The sequence below is a fragment of the Palaemon carinicauda genome, chromosome 30, assembly GCF_036898095.1.
Source record: "Palaemon carinicauda isolate YSFRI2023 chromosome 30, ASM3689809v2, whole genome shotgun sequence".
NCBI classification, from domain to species: Eukaryota; Metazoa; Arthropoda; class Malacostraca; order Decapoda; family Palaemonidae; genus Palaemon; species Palaemon carinicauda.
Genome location: NC_090754.1, coordinates 32,602,915 through 32,623,037, shown reverse-complemented (window position 1 = coordinate 32,623,037; position 20,123 = coordinate 32,602,915). Strand labels below are relative to the sequence as shown.

The 20,123-nt window shown below is 47.7% G+C and overlaps 1 protein-coding gene across 1 annotated transcript in view; it reads right to left on the bottom strand.

Moving 5' to 3' along the window:
- Window positions 1-19,268, bottom strand: part of LOC137623451 (probable E3 ubiquitin-protein ligase HERC1) — a 297,680-nt gene extending 278,412 nt beyond the window's left edge. The window contains exon 1 of the mRNA XM_068354286.1: window positions 19,138-19,268. Within this exon, the coding sequence (XP_068210387.1) occupies window positions 19,138-19,142 (5 nt within the window). The 5' untranslated portion in view covers window positions 19,143-19,268. The remainder of the gene's footprint in view (window positions 1-19,137) is intronic.
- Window positions 19,269-20,123: the final 855 nt, after the last annotated feature.

Here is a 20,123-nt window from a genome sequence, read left to right as displayed (position 1 = left end):
TGCAAATAAATCATCAGAACTTGAACATCAAGGGACCCTTGTTTGAAGTTGTTTGAGACCAGATTCATAATACTGTATGCCAGGTCTAGGAGAATATTTGATAAATTAAGATAACTACTGCACTACACTCGGTTTTAGTATAGTTGCTTCCCAGAGCAATTGACAACACATTACTGGGTTTTATTATTCACATGTGCAGCATAGGGCTTACGGTTAATGATGTGAGATCCCCAACAGAGCTAAAAAATAGATCAAAATACAGTACTTCCAAATAATAAAATTTTTAACTTCACCTTCCTTATCACCTTCTACTTAGGTCCTCAACCCTCCTTAATTCAGGTAAAGGGAAATAAAATTCCTATCTATTTATTGCACATTTTTATTTTATCTATATAAGTACAGTACAGTAAACTAAATGGGAAAATTATTTATAATAAGCAATTTTTGAGGTCTTGAACAGACTAATCAAATTTCAAGGCAGATTAGAATCTGTTTTAAAACAAATTGGTTTTCAAACAGCCTTCCGGAATAATTTACATTCAAGAACTGCGGTCCCTCTGTAGTAGTACGTTTTAATTATATATGACACAATTGGATAATTTGTATTTTTCCCTAACTAATACAAACCTGGAGTTATTTATGTGGATTATCTTTCAGAGAAGCTGGAAGGTAACCATTAGACTGAAAAGTGCGAGGTGGTAGCTGGGAGGGTGTCTCGATTAGCAGATATAGAAGGTCTATGAACCATTCCATATGTTGCCAGAGCAGAACTATTAGGGTCAACTAAAGGCTGTGTGATTCCCGGATTCTGTTCAGTAGTCTTCTTACTAGGCAGAAAGGGGGAAACGCGTAGACGTCCAGATTGTCCCATTTGTGCTGAAATACATCGTGCCAGACCGCATGCGGGTCCGGCACTGAGGAACAATATACCGGAAGCTTCCGGTTGAAAAACATCGCAAAGAGGTCTATCATCGGCGAACCTAACTAAGTCAAAACTTTATTGGCTATCTGTTGATCCAAAGACCATTCGGAACCCATTATCCGAGACTCCATGCTCAGATTGTTTGCCAAGACGTTCTTCTTGCCCGGGATGAAGCAGGCTGACAGGGTTACCAAATTTTCTTCAGTCCAATTTTAGGATTTCCACAGCCAGCTGGCAAAGGGACTGTGAAAGGTACCTCCTTGCATGTTCATGTGGGACACTACCATAGTGTTATCGCTCATCAGCACTACTGTATGGCCTTGAAAGGAGCTGTTTGAAGGTCTTGAGGGCCAGGAATGCTTCCCTCATCTCTAGGAGGTTTGTGTGGCACGACCTTTCAGATTCTGCCCATGACCCTGAAGCCATCAGGTGTGACAAGTGAGCCCCCCACCCTTCTTTTGACGCGTCTATGAAGAGCATCAAATCCGGGGGGAAGAGAGTGGAGATCGGCACCCTGGAAGAGGTTGGTGTCGGACACCCACCACTCCAGGTCTCTCTGCTCCTCCTGTTGTGCCCAGTGGGACTTTAGTCGCCACTATAGAGACCTTAGACGAAGTCTGCCGGGAGGGACTCACTTCTCGAGAGAGGTTAGGTGCCCTAGCAATTGCTGCCATCAACGAGCTGGTAGCATGGTCTCTAAGAAGAATGGTTGAGCTACGTTCCTCAACCTTCTTACTCTTTCCTCGGACGGGAAGATCTTGCCTAGTCTGGTCTTGATATTCATCCCTAGGTATACCATTTCTTGTACTGGCTCTAGATGTGACTTCTCGTAGTTTATCAGGATCCCCAGATCCTGACAAAGTTGGATTAGTTTGTCTCGGTGGAGAAGAAGGGTTTCTCTCGAGTCTGCCAGTATCAGCCAATCGTCGAGGTACCTAAGAAGGTGTATCCCTTAGCTGTGAGCCCATGTGGACACTAAGGTGAAGAGCCTTGTAAACACTTGGGGCGCTATTAACAGGTCGAAGCACAGCACTCTGAATTGGTATACCCGATTTGCCGACATAACCCAGAGGTACTTCCTTGACGCTGAGTGGACTGGGATCTGGAAGTACGCATCCTTCAGGTCCACTGAGATCATGAAATCCCGTGGTCTGATTGCCTATCTGACCGTCTGAGCGGTCTCCATCTTGAATTGAGTTTGTTCAACAAACCCGTTCAGTGCCGAGAGGTCGATGACTGGTCTCCAGCCTCCAGACGCCTTTTTCCCAAGAAAAATGCGACTGTAGAAGCCTGGGGACCCGTCCTCGATCTCTTGGAGAGCGTCCATCTCCAACATGGTCCGGATCTCGGCCAGGAGGGCCTTTTCCTTAGCGGATCCCGACGCGTACGACTCTGGTGTCGACGGTGGATGAGCCAGGAGAGAAGGATAGTTGATGAAAGGGACAACATATCTCCTTCTGAGAATGGAAACGGACCAGGGGTCCGCTCCCAGTTCCATATACCGTCACCATCTGCTGTTCAAGCATCCCCCCACCAGTGGACAGGTCGGGGGATTGCCCTCCCTGGCGGGAGTATCGCTGGGATTTCTTGCTGTTGCCTCTGAAGCCTTTGGATCCTTTTGGGTGAAAGGTACCATTAGGCTCCTGAGGTTGCGTTGGCTTTTACTTAGGAGCAGTCTTTTTTCTGGTCATTCTTGGCGGTTGTAGTTCTCTACGGATGTTGCTGCTGCAAAGGAGGCTTACGGGGAGCTACCATGCGCTTAAGAAGAGAGTCGCGGCTCGCCTTCCTCCAGCACTCAGCCTCGTCGCGTTCGCGTGTTGTAGTGAGTGCGAAGCGCTCCCTGAAGCTGTAGGGCTTATAGCATGTGTCACGTGAGCATGTTGGGAGTGCTCACCAGGTGTGACGCACGAGGAGCGCTTGCCCGGTGTGGCACACGAGGAGCGCTCACCGGGTGTGGTGCGCGCATAGCACGTTCTGGTGACGGAGCGAGAGCTGAATGGTACCAAGCGGTGGTCAAGTGAATAGCGCTCGCCCTTGCAGGGTTCGGTTTGCTGCGCTCGCTTTGTGCTGACAAGGAGTCTCGCTGTTCGGAGCGCGTATGTACGTCTCGCCCTGAGGGTGAGTATCGAGCAGGAGAAGTCATGCACGCAACTTTACTCTCCCCCGTTAGTGAGGTTAGGGTTGACGCTGCGCGCTTAAGCGCGCGAGGATGCTATAGCGCTCGCTGCACCCTGCGGGTACGCTGGAGAAGAGGCAAGATGATGTGACGAGTCATGTGACCGTTATTGGGCTCCGATGGGTCACCATCGGATGTACTCAATCCTGGTATGGATGAGTCCATAGGGTGTTGGTGGACCCCCGTGGGGGAAACCACTCGGGGGAGACTCGCCTCTCGCGCAAGCGGGAAGGACGGTCAGCCCCTTCGCTCTCGGGGGAGCATCGCCGCAAGGGCGAGACTGAAGATCAGCGACGATGGGTGTGGGTTTGTCTTTCCTCGGAAGGATCGATTCCCCCTCACCTAGAGGAAAGCCTCCAGGCAAATCCTTTCCCTTTTCCTTCGCAGGGGCAAGCCCCTCCAGAGGATAAAGTCCAGGTTTACCCGGAGGAACAAAGCCGAAGCTTGTTCCTGTGACCCGAGAGCCCCTGGACGGAATACCGCGTGGGTACTCGCCCTCACCTGCCTCTGTCCGTCCTCTGAAGGAGAGCGGACGGAGTAACGGGCCGGAGACAAGGACTCTGCACCTGAGCACGCACTCATGCCCAGGCGGAGGACCTCCTGAAGACGTTCCTTGGACGGGAGCCCCATAATCCCCAGGGATGGCCACATACGTTGTAGAGAGTCATCATTAATGGGTTTCCCTGCAGCGGAGGTCGTCACTGCTTCGCTATGGGAAGCAACGGAGACCGCCAAACCGCAGGGTTGCCCAGGCGTCAAAGGGGTGCCACTCTTACTCGAAGGGGCTCTAGGGGAACCCAAACGGGAAGAGCCAGAATGGGCTGATTGATTCGCAGGAGTAGGAGGTCTGGGTTTCTTTCCCTTCGCAGCAAAATCCTTCTTCGATCTGATCTTCCTGCGTTTTACCAAATCGCACCCATTGGGAGGGTGACCACTCCCTACAATCATTACACAGAGACTTCTGCGGGCAGGAGTGACCCCTGCAAGAAGGGCAGAGCACGTAAGGGTCTGTCTCCTCGGCGGACATGAAGGTGCCGCAGCGGCAACCTCCCTTCCCAGGACAGGTTTGCATATTGAACCTTCACGGGCAACCACTCCTAAAAAGAAAAAGTGAAGCCAAAGCAAAGAAAAAGCATAAATTCAAACCAACCAGTTCTAAAATATAGGAGGTATTTTTTCCCACTATTTTGCGGGAGAGAGACAGCACGCCTATACTCTACCAAGCCGAATTGAAAAGTGACGGCTGGTCACCGCTAACTAGCGAAAGGAGGGAGCTCAATAGTTGAAAAAGCTATCGGCTAGTTTTCGGCTTTGTCGAAATTGATACCTACTAAAGAGGACGGAATGGTTTGTATTCTATGTCAGAACAAAGAGGTGTTAGTCGGGGCATAGTAACAACTGATCTCGGTCGTTGGTTACAGAACGAAGACTTGCAATCTGAAAGGGCCTAAATGTATGGTCCAGCACCCCCGGATTTTGAGTCTTAGCAATAAACTCAGGGACGAAGCCGAGTGTCACTTCCCCCCTTCCCCCTTGAATGAGCGATGTCATACGAGAGGCCATGTTGTTCACTTACTCTCTTTGCCGAGGCTAAAACAAGCAGGAAGGCCTTATTCAAAGTGAAGCTTCGGTCAATTGCATGGCGTAATGGTTCATAGGGAGGTCCTTTTAAGGATCTCAATACGCGAACCACATTCCAAGGAGGAGGCCTAGTCTCAGACTTGGGCCAAGTGATCTCATAACTCCGTATGAGCAAAGAAAGCTCCAACGAAGAGGAAATATCCACTCCCTTTAGCTTAAAGGCAAAGCTTAAGGCTGAGATATAACCTTTCAACGCTGAGACTGAAAGGAGCTTTTCCTCCAAAAAGTATACAAGGAACTCGGCTATTACTGGAATAGTGGGATCGAGTGGAAAGATATTCCTTCCACAACACCAACCACAGAATACTCTCCATTTTGTCTGGTAGAACGAGACTAAGGACCTACGCAAGTATCCGGACATTTGTTCCACAACTTGTTGTGAAAAGCCCTTCTGAGAGAAGAGACAATGGATAGTCTCCATGCGTGAAGTCGAAGCGATTGCACGGTCTTGTGGAAGACGTTCGTGTGCGGTTGTTTGAGTAGATTTGGTCGTGGAGGGAGCTCTCTCGGTAGATCTACTAAAGTTGCAGGAGGTCTGGAAACCACTCTGCATGATGCCATAGCAGAGCTACAAGGGTCATCATTAGATCTTTGGACGTTCTGGTCTTGTTGAGCAGTCTTCTCATCAGACAAAATGTTGTTGAAATGCATCTTGCCATAGAGCCTGGGGGTCCGGGACTGGAGAACAGTAGAGCGGAAACTTGCTGTTCAGAGATGTTGCAAACAGGTCTACAGTCGGGGAACCCCACAAAGTCAGGACTTTGTTGGCTATCTAACGATTCAAAGACCATTCGGAGCCTACTATCTTAGTCGCTCTGCTCAGATTGTCCGCGAGCACATTCCTCTTGCCTGGAATGAATCGAGTTGATAGAGACACCGAATGTTCTTCTGACCATCTGAGGTTGCAGTAATGTGAAGGTTGCAGTAATGACTTCTCGTGATTTATCAGAACCCCCAGGTCCTAACAAAGCTCGAGAAGCATGTCCCAGTGACAAAGAAGGGTCATCTCCGAGTCTGCTAGGATCAGCCAGTTGTCCATATATCTGAGTAGACGGATGCCGTTCCTGAGAGCACAAGATGACACTTGGGCGCACACTCTGGTGAATACCTGAGGAGCTGTTGCAAGACTGAAGCATAGAATTTCGAACTGGTATGTCTTTTCCTAGTGTATGAATCTTAGACACTTCCTTGAAGACAGATGGCTTGGGATCTGGAAGTATGTATCCTTCAGATCCAGTGTGCACATGAAGTACCTTGGACGAACCGCTTGGATGACAGTGTCTGCCGTCTCCATTCTGAACTGAGTCTGTTGCACAAACGTGTTCAGAGGGGAGAGATCGATGACTGGTCTCCAGTCGCCTTTTTCACCAGAAAAATTTTACTGTAGAAGCCTGGAGACCTGTCCACAACCTCTTGGAGAGAGCCCTTCTGCAGCACGGTCTGGACTTAGACACTGAGGGCTAGCTCCTTTGCGGATCCCTTCGCATAGAAGAGTAGATGCACTGGATCCCGAGTCAGGGTCACTTAGGCACCTTTGAAGGTCTGGAGGACCTAGAAGTTGACGGGTGAGAAGAGGAGGTGTTTGCTGAGTTCAGGAAGACTGAGAAGGTCTAATATAGGGCCTCAATGTCATGGTCCTATGGAGGAGAGAATAGTTCGATGATTTCCTTCATCACTCAGCAGCCCTCTCTATCTCTTCTGGAACAAATAGAGAGGAACCCTCAAGGGTGGAGTTCCTCAACCGGGAGACTTCCATCTTCGGCACCTGCTCGTTGAATTTCCCAATGACAATATCCCTCTTCTTGAGAATGGCATTCGCCCATGGGTTGACGACGTGGTGTGATAAAAACTCAAAGAGTCCAGGTACCTGACAACAGAAAAGAATCCAAAGTCTTCCTGGCCGACTCCTTTGAAAGATCGTGGGAGCGGACCATGAAGCCCAAGGATCCAAGACATAGATCAAGCCAAGAAGCAGCCTGCATGGTATACTCCGCACCTTTCTCTATGTTAAGGAGCTCAACTGCTGAGAGGGAGGCTCGCAGAGAGAGGGTTTGAGTTGGAATGCCCTTCGTTAGAGACTCTACCGAAGCGCCGAGGGACATGGTGGAATGAGGTTTCCCTATGATCTCGTAATACTTCCTTTGTAAAACAAAAGGAAGTGGAAGGGACCGAGAGGAGGAGCCTGCCCTCGAGGAACTATTAGTTCAAGCAATCTAGGGGATAGCTTTCTTTTTGGCGGATATCAAACCCTTAGACCAGGGCAAAGCTGCACTGGACTTGGAAGGCTTCAGAGTCTCGAATATTTCGTCAAGCACCATATTCCATCCCTTCCTGGATGGTGGAACCAGGAGTAGATAGCCTGTTGATGGCCCTCATGCAAGCAAGGACCTGCCAAATGGTGTGCTCTGACTCACATCTCTCTTGCTCACAGTGATAGTTCGGACTGGATGCCTTTGGAAACTTCTCACATCCAGAGTCTGAGATAGGCCAGGGTCGTCAATTGTATCACTGGGTGGACCCGCCACAGGGGACTGTCTCTATGCCTGAGCCATTCGAGCTTCCCTCGCCGCAGCGTTCTTGGGTTTCATCTTAGTGTCCTTCGATTCCCTACGCACAGGACGTTCCTCCGCGGTCTTAGGAGGAGGAACCTGCGAGGTTTTCGAGGTACTTGAGAAGCCTTGACAGTAGGAGCTGAAGGCTCCTCCTCTGGAGGAGGTAAGGAAACCAGATGATGGTCCGGGAGCACTACCTCAATTTCTACTGGGTTGAGGGGGATGGATCATTATCTCCCTGGGCGAGCCTAAGTCCCTATTCATCCTAGGGCGGATGATGTTGGCGTGAGGTGGTGTTACACCTCTCATCCTTCTTTTCTGTCTCTTAGTTATGACCTCCTTTACCTTTACTGGAGTAAAGGGTAAGTTGGCCATATAAGAATCAGAGGCTTGAGGACCTTCAGCACGATCGGGGTAGAGGTGATCTGCGTACCTTGTCTGCTGTCAACCTCCTTCTGGGGTCTTGACTCCTAACTGACGAACTCGACGAGGGTTCCAAGGATATCCTAGGAGTTGCCTTGACTGGAACAGTTGGAGGTTGTGGCGGTGGAGGAGCCACGTTCAGAGACTTCAGCAGGGTGGTGAAGAACGTACTCACCCATGAAGAAAGTTCTGATCCACTAGGTAAGCCCTGGACTTCCCTAGGAGAGTGTCCTTTGCGGGGAACTCTAGAAGGAGGTCTAGTCGAAGGATGTGATAACCTCTGAGGCAGAGGAACACATTCCTACGGACAAAAGGAAGGTCCGGTCTAATAGGTATGTTAGCGAACTTATTAGGAGGCTCTCTGAAACCCTCTGGAAATGGTGTCAGTCTGCCGCTGGAGGCGGAAGAAGCTGAGGGTTGAGGCAAAGTATTGGTACCGCACTTGCTCACAGTTCCGACACATCAGCTCGTGAATTGCTTGTGAAAACCGTTGATTTGCAAGTGAAATCGCAAGATTCATGTGCAAAATCACTAGTTTCACGTGTCAATGGACGAGATTCACGAGCAGAAGTGCAAGTGCTCGCAACGGGAGCACTAGAAACCACATTGGAAGAGGAAGGTCTAACGCCTTCCTGCTGCCTCAGAGAAGCACCTACATCCGATGAAGTCGGCAGAGGAGGCCTCTGAGTAGGAACTACTCTTGTTGGAGAACGTGTTACAGCGGGATGCATTTCCAGGCGTCGTGTAGGCAAGCGCTTCGCTATCTCTCTCCAGGCGGTGAAAGGCACTGGGGTTTAGCTGGGAGCCTGTCTGAGGATAGGTCATTCTCATCATCAGATGGAGTCCAAGGTCATTTGGAAGGAGGTCTGGTTGAGGGGCTACGCACTGATGGACTGCGCGTGCCGACCTCTACCTCTAGACGTGGAAAGTCTAGACCTTGTTCGCGAACGTGCAGTTCGTGATCGTGAACGAGATGTTTCGTGAAAGGGAGCGCCTAGCTCTCATTTGAGAACGGCATGAACATCGCGAATGCCTATCTTGTGAACGTGAGCGTCAGCCTCGCGAATGTAAACGTCGTTCTTGTGAACGGACTCACGAGCGTGAATGCCGCCCTCGTAAACGGGAGTGTCGTTCTCGCGAGCGCCGTTCTCATGATCTAGATCGCAGAGACCTAGAACGCGAGCGTCTGGACCTAAGTCTATACTGTGCTCGTGATTGTGCCGAACGAAATGGCGAGACATGTCCTCATGAAGAAAAACACCTCCGAGGAGAGCATTGAGACCTGTGGTCTCGTGAGCGTAAAGCTCTAGAGCGTGAGCGTCTACTAGAAGAAGAGCGCTCAGATCAAGATGACCTACGATCCGTCAGATCTTCCAATCGTCGCGAGTGGCGATGAAGGGAAGAGTGTCCTATGGTGATGCTCATCCTTTAGCACTGCTGTTGGTAGGAGCGCTGGTCCCCGAAAGATCTACACCTGCAAAGTGCAGGTTCCTGTGGTGAGAAACACAGGGTTGAAGGTTAGAGGACGACGAGGTCCCAGAATGGAGAGGGTTCATCGTTAGCAGGAGGCAATTGGGAAAGGGAAATGCAAGCAATCACCCCTTCCGTGCATGGAAGGGCCAAGACAGGGCGAAAGATGGACCTTGCAAAGTTCCAGAGCGTGAGATGTCAATGGCTCCGGAGAAGGGTCTTTCCTAGCCACACGCTGAAGAAGGCGCACCAGATCCACCTTCATAAGGGGTCCGAAATCCCTAAGGACGACCACACCTGCAAAAGATCTGAAAGGGAGAATGGCTGGAAGTGAAGTTGCTCCTCTAAGGGAAGCAACACCCCCAAGTATCGATGGTTTGACAAGGAGTTAGTTGGTCAGCGCTCCAACTCGATTGTCTCTCGAAAGAGGATTGTCTCTCGAAAGAGTGTCAGCAACAAGGAGCTTTTGAAAGAGATTTGGGGGTGCGCGAAGAAGAAGAATGTGCTTTCCTCTCCCCTCAGGAAGAAAGATCGTGCTTGGTCTCCTTCCTGCGCCGCCCAAATTTCTCCCATTGGGAGGCAGGCCACTCCCTACACTCTGCGCAGGGTGAACCCTGCTCTCAGCGATGCCCTCTGCACGAGGGACACAGAGAGTGCGGGTCAGTCTCCAACAAAGACATGAAAGTACCGCACGCGGCACCCTTGCGTCCTCAGCAGGTTCGCATGAAGGCGATCGTGGAGAGAATACGCACACCTGAAAAGAGAAAGCAAATACAAAACGTTCATAACATATGAACGCCTGGGTTAGATTATTCCTAGTTATATAAAAAGGAATTAACCAAAGACGTTTCCCATTGCCTACCTCGCGGGAATCAATGGGGACGTGTACAAGTATAATAAATTTATGACTACACCAGGCTACATAAGGGAAGTAATTTGTACCTGCAAAGGTTGAAGCCAGCTTGCAGAGGGACCCATGGCGCTTTACCACAAGGGAGGGGAAGATAAAGAGAGGAAAATGCCAAACATACTCTCATTCATCCCCGACTTAACCCGGGTAACCAATGCCCTCAATCATCTGAGATGTGTCCAACAAGGAGCATGAGGTACTCTTAAACCAATTGCTGAGCAGCCACCACAGGATCGATAGTAAACGTACCGAGCCTCCTGTGGGTCATGTCTTGTAAATAGTGAGCGGTGAAGGTTGTATGACGCTTCCACACGCCCACTTGGGATACCGGCAACATGGAAAAGTTCTGCCTTAACGCCAGGGACGTGCTGATACCCCTGACATCATGGGCACTTGGTCTTCGAGCCAGAGGAGGATAGGGATTCAGAGCATTATCGTTGAAGTTTTGAATCCAAGCCGAAATACTTTTCTTAGTGATCCTCCTCTCAACCCTTCCTGAACTAACAAAAAGAGATGCTAGTCTGTGTCGTGTTGCTGCAGTGAGATTTAAGATATCTCAAACTGCTCACTGGGCATTGTATCAATTGATCTGGATCATTGGTTACAGAATATAGACTCTTAATCTGAAAGGACCCAAATCTAGGGTCCAGTACCCAAGGATTTTGAGTCTTCGCAATAAACTTGGAGAATAAGCAGTGTCACTTACCCCCATCTCTTGAATGGGTGATGTCTTATGAGAGACCATAAAGTTCACTTACTCTCTTTGCAGAGGCTAAAGAGAATAGGAACGTCTTCAAAACGAGATTTTGATCAGTTGTATGGTGTATTGGTTCTTAAGGAGGTCCTTTCAGGGATCTCAAAATGCAAACAATGTTCGAAGGAGATTTTTTTTTTGTTTTATATATAAAGTTTACTTCCATATATTCAAAATGTTATTTTTATTAGTAAAATAAATTTTTGAATATACTTACCCGATAATCATGTAGCTGTCAACTCCGTTGCCCGACAGAATTCTATGGAGGGATACGCCAGCTATCACAATACTAGAAGGGGGTGTACTTACCAGCGCCACCTGTGGCCAGGTACTATAGTACTTCTTGTTGACACCTCCTCAATTTTTCCTCGGTCCACTGGTTCTCTATGGGGAGGAAGGGAGGGTCGATTAAATCATGATTATCGGGTAAGTATATTCAAAAATTTATTTTACTAATAAAAATAACATTTTTCAATATTAAACTTACCCGATAATCATGTAGCTGATTCACACCCAGGGGGGTGGGTGAAAACCAGTGTACAAGATTAAAGGATAGCTAAGTATCCCATATTTCATATAACAGTTATCTCAAATAACAATGAAATAATAAGTACCTGGTAAGGAAGTCGAATTGAACCGTTACTCTGCCTCTTTTTTAAAGTTCGTCTTCCTTACTGAGCGCAGCGTTCCTCTTGGAGGCTGAATCAACCCAAAGGTGCTAAAGTATATAGGGCTGCAACCCCTACTAAAGGACCTCTACACAACCTCTAACCCAGGCGCTTCTCAAGAATGAATTGACCACCCGCCAAATCAAAAGGATGCGGAAGGCTTCTTAGCCTACCGTAACAACCATAAAAAACAACAATACAAGCATTCAAGAGAAAGGTTAAAAAAAGGTTATGGGATTAAGGGAATGTAGTGGCTGAGCCCTCACCTACTACTGCACTCGCTGCTACGAATGGTCCCAGGGTGTAGCAGTTCTCGTAAAGAGACTGGACGTCTTTAAGATAAAATGATGCAAACACTGACTTGCTCCTCCAATAGGTTGCATCCATTATGCTCTGCAGAGAACGGTTTTTATTAAAGGCCATCAAAGTAGCTACGGCTCTTACTTCGTGGGTCCTTACCTTCAGCAATGCAAGGTCTTCCTCCTTTAAGTGAGAATGGGCTTCTCTAATCAGAAGCCTTATATAATACGAAACCCCATTCTTGGACATGGGCCTCGAAGGTTTCTTGATGGCACACCATAAGGCTTCTGACTGTCCTCGAATAGGTTTAGACCTATTAAGATAATACTTGAGAGCTCTGACAGGGCAAAGAACTCTCTCTAGTTCGTTACCTACCATGTTGGAGAGGCTAGGTATTTCAAACGATCTAGGCCAAGGACGTGAAGGAAGTTCGTTCTTTGCTAGGAATCCAAGCTGAAAAGAACATGTTGCAGATTCGGTCGTGAAACCAATGTTCTTGCTGAAGGCATGAACCTCACTGACTCTCTTAGCTGTTGCAAGGCAGACGAGGAAAAGAGTCTTGAGGGTAAGGTCCTTGAAGGAAGCTGACTGGAGAGGTTCGAACCTAGGTGACATAAGGAACCTTAAGACTACGTCTAGGTTCCAGCCTGGAGTGGATAGACGACGCTCTTTAGAAGTCTCAAAAGACTTAAGGATGTCTTGAAGGTCCTTGTTGGAAGAAAGGTCCAAACCTCTGTGGCGGAGAACTGAAGCCAACATACTCCTGTACCCTTTAATCGTAGGGGCTGAAAGGGATCTCTCATTCCTAAGATGTAATAGGAAGTCAGCTATTTGGGTCACAGAGGTATTGGTAGAGGATACTGAATTGGCTCTACACCAGCTCCGGAAGACTTCCCACTTAGATTGGTAGACTCTACGAGTGGAAACCCGTCTAGCTCTGGCAATCGCACTGGCTGCCTCCTTCGAAAAGCCTCTAGCTCTAGCGAATCTTTCGACAGTCTGAAGGCAGTCAGCCGAAGAGCGTGGAGGTTTGGATGTAACCTGTCTACGTGAGGTTGACGTAGAAGGTCCACTCTTAGAGGTAGAGTCCTGGGGATGTCGACTAGCCATTGAAGTACCTCTGTGAACCATTCTCTTGCAGGCCAAAGGGGAGCAACCAGCGTCAGCCGTGTCCCTTCGTGCGAGATGAATTTCTGCAGGACTTTGTTGATTATCTTGAACGGTGGGAATGCGTAAAGGTCGAGATGGGACCAGTTCAGCAGAAAAGCATCCACATGAACTGCTGCAGGGTCTGGAACTGGGGAACAGTACAGAGGAAGTCTCTTGGTCATGGAGGTGGCAAACAGATCTATGGTAGGTTGACCCCACAAGGTCCAAAGTCTGTTGCACACACTCTTGTGGAGGGTCCATTCCGTGGGAATGACCTGATTCCTTCTGCTTAGGCGATCTGCTGAGACGTTCATATTGCCCTGAATGAACCTCGTGACCAAAGTGAGGTTTTGACTTCTTGACCAAATGAGGAGGTCCCTTGCGATCTCGTATAGGCTCCTCGAATGGGTCCCTCCTTGCTTGGAGATGTAAGCCAAGGCTGTGGTGTTGTCTGAGTTCACCTCCACCACTTTGCCTAGCAGGAGGGACTTGAAGTTCAGCAGGGCTAAATGAACTGCTAGTAGCTCCTTGCAGTTGATGTGGAGCGTTCCCTGTTCTTCGTTCCACGTTCCCGAGCATTCCCGTCCGTTCAAGGTCGCACCCCAGCCCGAGTCTGATGCATCTGAGAAGAGATGAAAATTGGGGGTCTGAATAGCCAACGATAGGCCCTCCCTGAGAAGGAGATTGGTCTTCCACCACAAGAGAGTGGTCTTCATCTCTTTGGTGACTGGGATAGAGACTGCTTCGAGAGTCAAACCCTTGTCCCAATGAGCTGCAAGATGGAATTGAAGAGGGCGGAGGTGGAGTCTCCCTAGTTCGACGAACAGGGCCAGTGATGAAAGGGTCCCTGTGAGACTCATCCACTGTCTCACCGTGCAACTGCTCCTCTTCAGCATGCTCATGGTGCAATCTAGGGCTTGGCTTATCCTTGGGGCCGATGGAAAAGCCCGAAAATCCTGACTCCGAATCTCCATTCCCAGGTACACAATGGATTGGGAGGGAATGAGCTGAGACTTTTCTATGTTGACTAATAGACCCAGTTCTCTGGTTAAGTCCAAAGTCCAGTTGAGACTCTCCAGACAGCGACGACTCGTGGAGGCTCTCAACAGCCAGTCGTCTAAGTAGAGGGAGGCTCTGATGTCCGATAAGTGGAGGAATTTTGCTATATTCCTCATCAGAAGCGTGAACACCATAGGAGCTGTGCTTAGGCCAAAACACAGGGCTTGGAATTGGTAGACAACCTTTCCAAAAACGAATCTCAGGAAAGGTTGGGAGTCTGGATGAATAGGAACGTGAAAGTAGGCATCTTTCAAGTCCAACGAGACCATCCAGTCCTCCTGCCTGACCGCTGCTAGGACCGACTTCGTCGTCTCCATCGTGAACGTCTGCTTGGTGACATACGCATTGAGCGCGCTGACGTCCAGCACCGGTCTCCAACCTCCTGTCTTCTTGGCCACCAGAAAGAGACGGTTGTAGAAGCCCGGGGATTGATGGTCCCGGACTATAACCACTGCCTTCTTCTGCACAAGTAGCGATACCTCCTGGTGCAACGCTAGCCTCTTGTCCTCTTCTTTGTAGTTGGGAGAGAGGTTGATGGGAGATGTGGTCAGAGGGGGTTTGAGGCAGAATGGAATCCTGTAACCCTCCCTCAGCCAACTGACAGACTGTGCGTCTGCACCTCTCTTTTCCCAGGCTTGCCAGAAGCTCTTGAGTCTGGCTCCTACTGCTGTCTGGAGATGCGGAGAGTCAGTTTTTTCCTTTAGAGGCCTTGGAACCTTTCCTAGACTTGCTCCTGGAAGAGTCTGGACGGGAGCTTCCTCGGCTGGGGGCTCTACCACGAAAGGGCGGTATGAACCTCGTAGCAGGAGTATCAGCTACTGGGGTGCGATAAGTCCTAGGGACTGAGGTAGCAACCTTAGTCTTACGAGCCGAGGAGGCTACAAGATCATGTGTGTCCTTTTGTATCAGGGCAGCAGACAATTCCTTAACCAGCTCTTCGGGGAAGAGGAACTTCGAGAGCGGAGCGAAAAGGAGTTGAGACCTTTGACAAGGTGTAATGCTGGAGGAAAGGAAGGAACAAAGCTGTTCCCTTTTCTTAAGAACCCCTGATACAAACAACGACGCAAGCTCGCCAGATCCATCTCTAATGGCCTTATCCATGCAGGACATCAGAAGCATGGCAGAATCCTTGTCCGCAGGGGAGGTCTTCTTGCTGAGGGCCCCCAGGCACCAGTCTAGGAAGTTGAACATCTCAAATGCTCTAAAAACACCCTTCAGAAGGTGATCAAGGTCTGAGAAGGTCCAGCAAACCTTAGAGCGCCTCATTGCAGTTCTACGAGGCGAGTCTACCAGACTTGAGAAGTCAGCCTGGGCAGAGGCAGGTACTCCCAAGCCTGGTTCCTCTCCTGTGGCATACCAAACGCCCGCTTTAGAAGTGAGCTTAGTCGGAGGAAACATGAACGAAGTCTTGCCAAGGTGCTGCTTAGTCTGCAACCACTCCCCTAAGATCCTAAACGCTCTCTTAGAGGACCTTGCTAGGACTAGCTTAGTAAAGGTAGACTTAGCTGGCTGCATGCCCAGCGAAAACTCAGATGGTGGAGAGCGGGGAATAGCAGAGACAAAGTGGTCTGGGTATACCTCCCTAAACAGAGCCAAGACCTTACGAAAGTCAATAGAAGGCGGGGAAGACTTGGATTCATCCACGTCTGATGAGGGATCCAGGTGTGCCGCCTCATCATCAGACGCCTCATCACCAGAGTGTAGCGAAGAGATCGGAAAGGTATGCTGAACAGCAGAGTCAGTACGAGCTGGAACATCAATATTAGTGGTTTCCTCTTCAAGACTCTGTTGAGGGAACACCTGAGGCTCAGACTGCAAAGGCTGAACAAAAGCAGAAGCAGAAGGTAGGCGCATGGGTGGAGGAGGCTGACTCCTGGCATGAGTGGCTGAACTCAAGGGTTGAGCTTGCTGAGAGGTTGGCGGAAGCGGAGTAGTAAGTTCCTGTTCCTGTGGTGTGAGCGGAGAGCGATGAGATAGAGGCTGCGCAGAACAAAGTAATTGTCTCGCCAGTTGAGGCTCCTGAGGCGCAAGGCTAAGGTGTTGTGGTGCTTGCCTAGAGGAGGGTTGAGCTCGCTGCAGCGAGAGCTGAGGAGACTGACTCATGGTTGGGAGAGGTTGTTGTACCTCGACTGAGTGTTGCATCACTGGTGGAGCAGCAAGTGGAAGCGGAGGAAGAGGGGTATAAGCCTCCTGATCCCATTGCTGAGGTTGCCTTAAGGAAGGCGGAGGCTGAACACCACTGGGAACAGTAAACTCAGAACGTGGCTCAACATCGTACGCCTGGCAGGTGGTACTGCGGTCAGGCGGAGCGAGCGCAGGCGGAGCGAGCGCAGGCGGAGCAAGTGCAGGCGGAGGCGGAGGCGCAACCTTCTCAGCTCGACACTCACGCATCAAGACCGAAAGTTGTGACTGCATGGACTGCAGAAGAGACAACTTGGGGTCGGCAGACACTACGGTCTGCTGAGGCAAAGCCTGAACAGCAGAGATCTGTTGCGGCAGAACCTTACTCCTCTTGGGCGGAGTGCAGTCGACTGATGACTGTGGCGAGTCAGAGCTGAGCCAATGACTGCAGCCCGGTTGAGCGCTCGCGTACTGGACTCTGCGTTTGAGTGGTCTAGAGACCTGAGTCCAGCGTTTCTTCCCTGACAATTGATCAGCGGACGAGTAAAAGACGGGCTCAATCGTCTGCAGGTGGGAGTGACGGTCTCTGGAAGACACGCCCGCAACCACCGAGGATACTTCTGTGCGCCGATCAAGGCCTGCCGAACCCTTTTGCCCTTCGACATTGCTTCTCCCCTGGGCATGGGAGCTTGCAAGAGGTCCCGGACTGGGAGGACGACTGGCGCGCACAGAAGTATCCTCACGCACCACACTGACACTGACACTAGCACTTGGCACTGCACTGACACTAGCACTCGTCACAGCACTGGCACTAATACCACCCACTGCACTCTTGACCTTAAGCTCCTTGACTTCGGCCATAAGAGACTTATGATCGCTAACCACTGACTCTACTTTATCGCCTAAGGCCTGAATAGCACGCAACACAACAGACATATCAGGCTGAGGGCAAATAGTAGGTTCGGGGGTAGCCACTACAGGGGTAGGAAAAGGTAGGGGATCATGAGGTGAGGAAAAAAGTGAAGAGTGAGAAGAACTCCTCCTAACTCTGCCTCTCTCTAACTTAGTTGAATATTTCAAAAGACGGACAAAATCAAGTTCCGAAAGTCCGGCGCATTCCTCACATCGATTTTCTAACTGACAGGGCCTGTCCCTACAGTCAGAACAAGCGGTGTGAGGATCTACCGAGGCCTTCGGAATACGCCTATTACAAGACCTACATCGTCTATGGGTGGGGGCTTGTGAAATGTCAGACATCTTGAATCCAAAGAGTTAGCCAAGTGGGGTTTCAAAATCAAGCAAAAGATCGTTAACCGTTAATCAGGTCTATATAAAAGCTATCTAAGCTAATATAAGAAGGTTTCCAGTAAAGCGACAGCCGAAATCAAAGAGAAATACTTCACCAAAGTCGTGAAAATACTCCAAGAACATAAGCGTATCCCAGAACGTCTTGCCGGAAGCACGACAGAGGAAAAATTGAGGAGGTGTCAACAAGAAGTACTATAGTACCTGGCCACAGGTGGCGCTGGTAAGTACACCCCCTTCTAGTATTGTGATAGCTGGCGTATCCCTCCATAGAATTCTGTCGGGCAACGGAGTTGACAGCTACATGATTATCGGGTAAGTTTAATATTGAAAAACTTGTTACACTAGTTCTTTTAATAATTTTGAGATTAAAATAGCCTTTGATAACAGCAAGTCCAAACCCCCATCTGATGGAATATGGAAGGATGCAGGTGTATTGGAGCACATTCAGCTATCTTAGCCTTGTCAGAGTCATTGCTAATATATCTCAAAAATACTATTAAGTGTGCTATCACTAAACATACATACATACATACATACATACGTACATACATACATAGGTTTTATCTATTTATATATATATATATATATATATATATATATATATATATATGTATATATATATAAATATCTATATCCGGCAATAATGGGGGACCCTCCAGTGGGGCCCTGAGGTTTTGGGTGGGGACAACATACTGGGAAAACGGTTTATAATGGTAAAACAAACCTTTTCTTCTCTGTACATTATTTTCTTGGATGTATAATAAATCCATGGAAAACTGCACAAATTATCTATATCCTATACTAGTGTTATATTTTTCATCTGTTTGTTGACATTCTACGAAGCGGTTGAATTCGCTCCCCTTCATTCGTACGTACACGCGTGTTAACCAGTTTTAGAACTTCAGCGCATAAACTCCGCCCACTTTTACTTTGACCAATAGGATTACTCGTTTTCTTATTGGCCCTCCTCATTTTTACCGGCGACATTCAAGTATTTGACCCTTCTAATATCGTATGTATGTATTCGTTGCTGCAATACTCTCAAGTACATATTGCTTTTTACTGTACTCACAATATTTAAGTATACTACGAGACTTGACGCTCCTAATACCGTTTGTATGTATCCATTGAACATATATAGCCAAAGGATGCCTACAACGTGGACTATTATGAAGATACACAAAAAATAATCACATAGACTAGCTCTAACATTACTAATGTCATGTCGACTGCTCTATAGGGGTAGTAGCGGTAGGCTTACCACACAAACACCTAGTGGTAGAGTTCCATGAAAAAGCACATCCGTTTAAAGATGCTTACCTATAGGCAGAATGATATTTCAATAATAAGTGCTAATATCTAATATACATGAACTTTCACAACACCTACGGTATTTATTAAACTAGAAATAGGCATTGATCTGTTTGAACCGGATTTGCCGTAGGCTACATTTGCGCTGACTATTCTAGTCTACTCACTCAATTACGTACTCAGTACCTTATACTGAAACAAATAAGAAGCACACTGTCGTAAGTTTGTTATGGCAAACAAATTCAGGTTGCATATGCAAAGGTAAACAAACTAAACTAGTTTACCGTAAATTAGGCCAGTCTAAGGTCGGTTCCGAGGCAAACATACAAAACTCTAGACTATAAGATGTACCATTGCAAGAAAACAAACTTACTTCATTTGAAAAACTATCAAAAGTCCTGGTAGTAATACTCCATGATAACAAATTGAAAATTTCGACAATTATTTCCAATAGCCAAATAATGACAATGCTTATGACAGTACTTCCAACAGCTGACTGACAACCAAAACAAACTGAACATTAAATCCGGTTTGTAGAAAAAGGTTCCATGATTATACTATATATAAAACAGTTATTTTAGTAATTTATAAGTAATAATAATAAACCAAAGACAGAATTTAATTTTTGTGTGAAATTTTGTTACCAAACATTGTATTTTGAATAGTATAAGATATTTTCTAATATATCTAACGCAAGTAGGATTAGGACGAAAAATAACTTTACGGATCCAATAGACTTGGTCGAAAGTAAGTGATACGGTATAAGTATTGTATATTGTAGAAGTAATTGTGTTTTAAAAAGAAGTTTCTTCAATTCTTCAAATATTTCTTGCACGGCAAAATTTCTGACATAGCTGTACCAGGTGGAAAGTTATTCGGAAAAAAAGTGGGCTTGTAATCTACATTGCTCATTGAACCATCATCCATATACAATATATTGGTAAAAGACCATGTAAGTAGCTATTTTGGATTAATAAAATTTGTTAAAAAAATATATTACGAAATATGTGTTCCATCATCCTCATACTCACAATTTGACGGTAATATACTTGCTATTAAAATTACAACTGTATAAATTCTTAGAGATGGATCTGTTTTAACAACAAAAGATGAAGAAATACAACGTTGGATGGAACACTTTATGAGTTCATGAATAGGAGATACGAAGGGAATAATTTGCTTGGTATACCTGAAGCTGATGAAGACCTTGATGTGTCCATGAATGAATTCAGTGTGTTTGAAGTCGAAACAGTGTGTTTGAAGTCGAAGCAGTGTGTTTGAAGTCGAAACTATCATTTAATAAACTCAAGTGATAGGAAGCCCATTGATACGATTAGTCCAGTCATTTTCGGTAAAAAT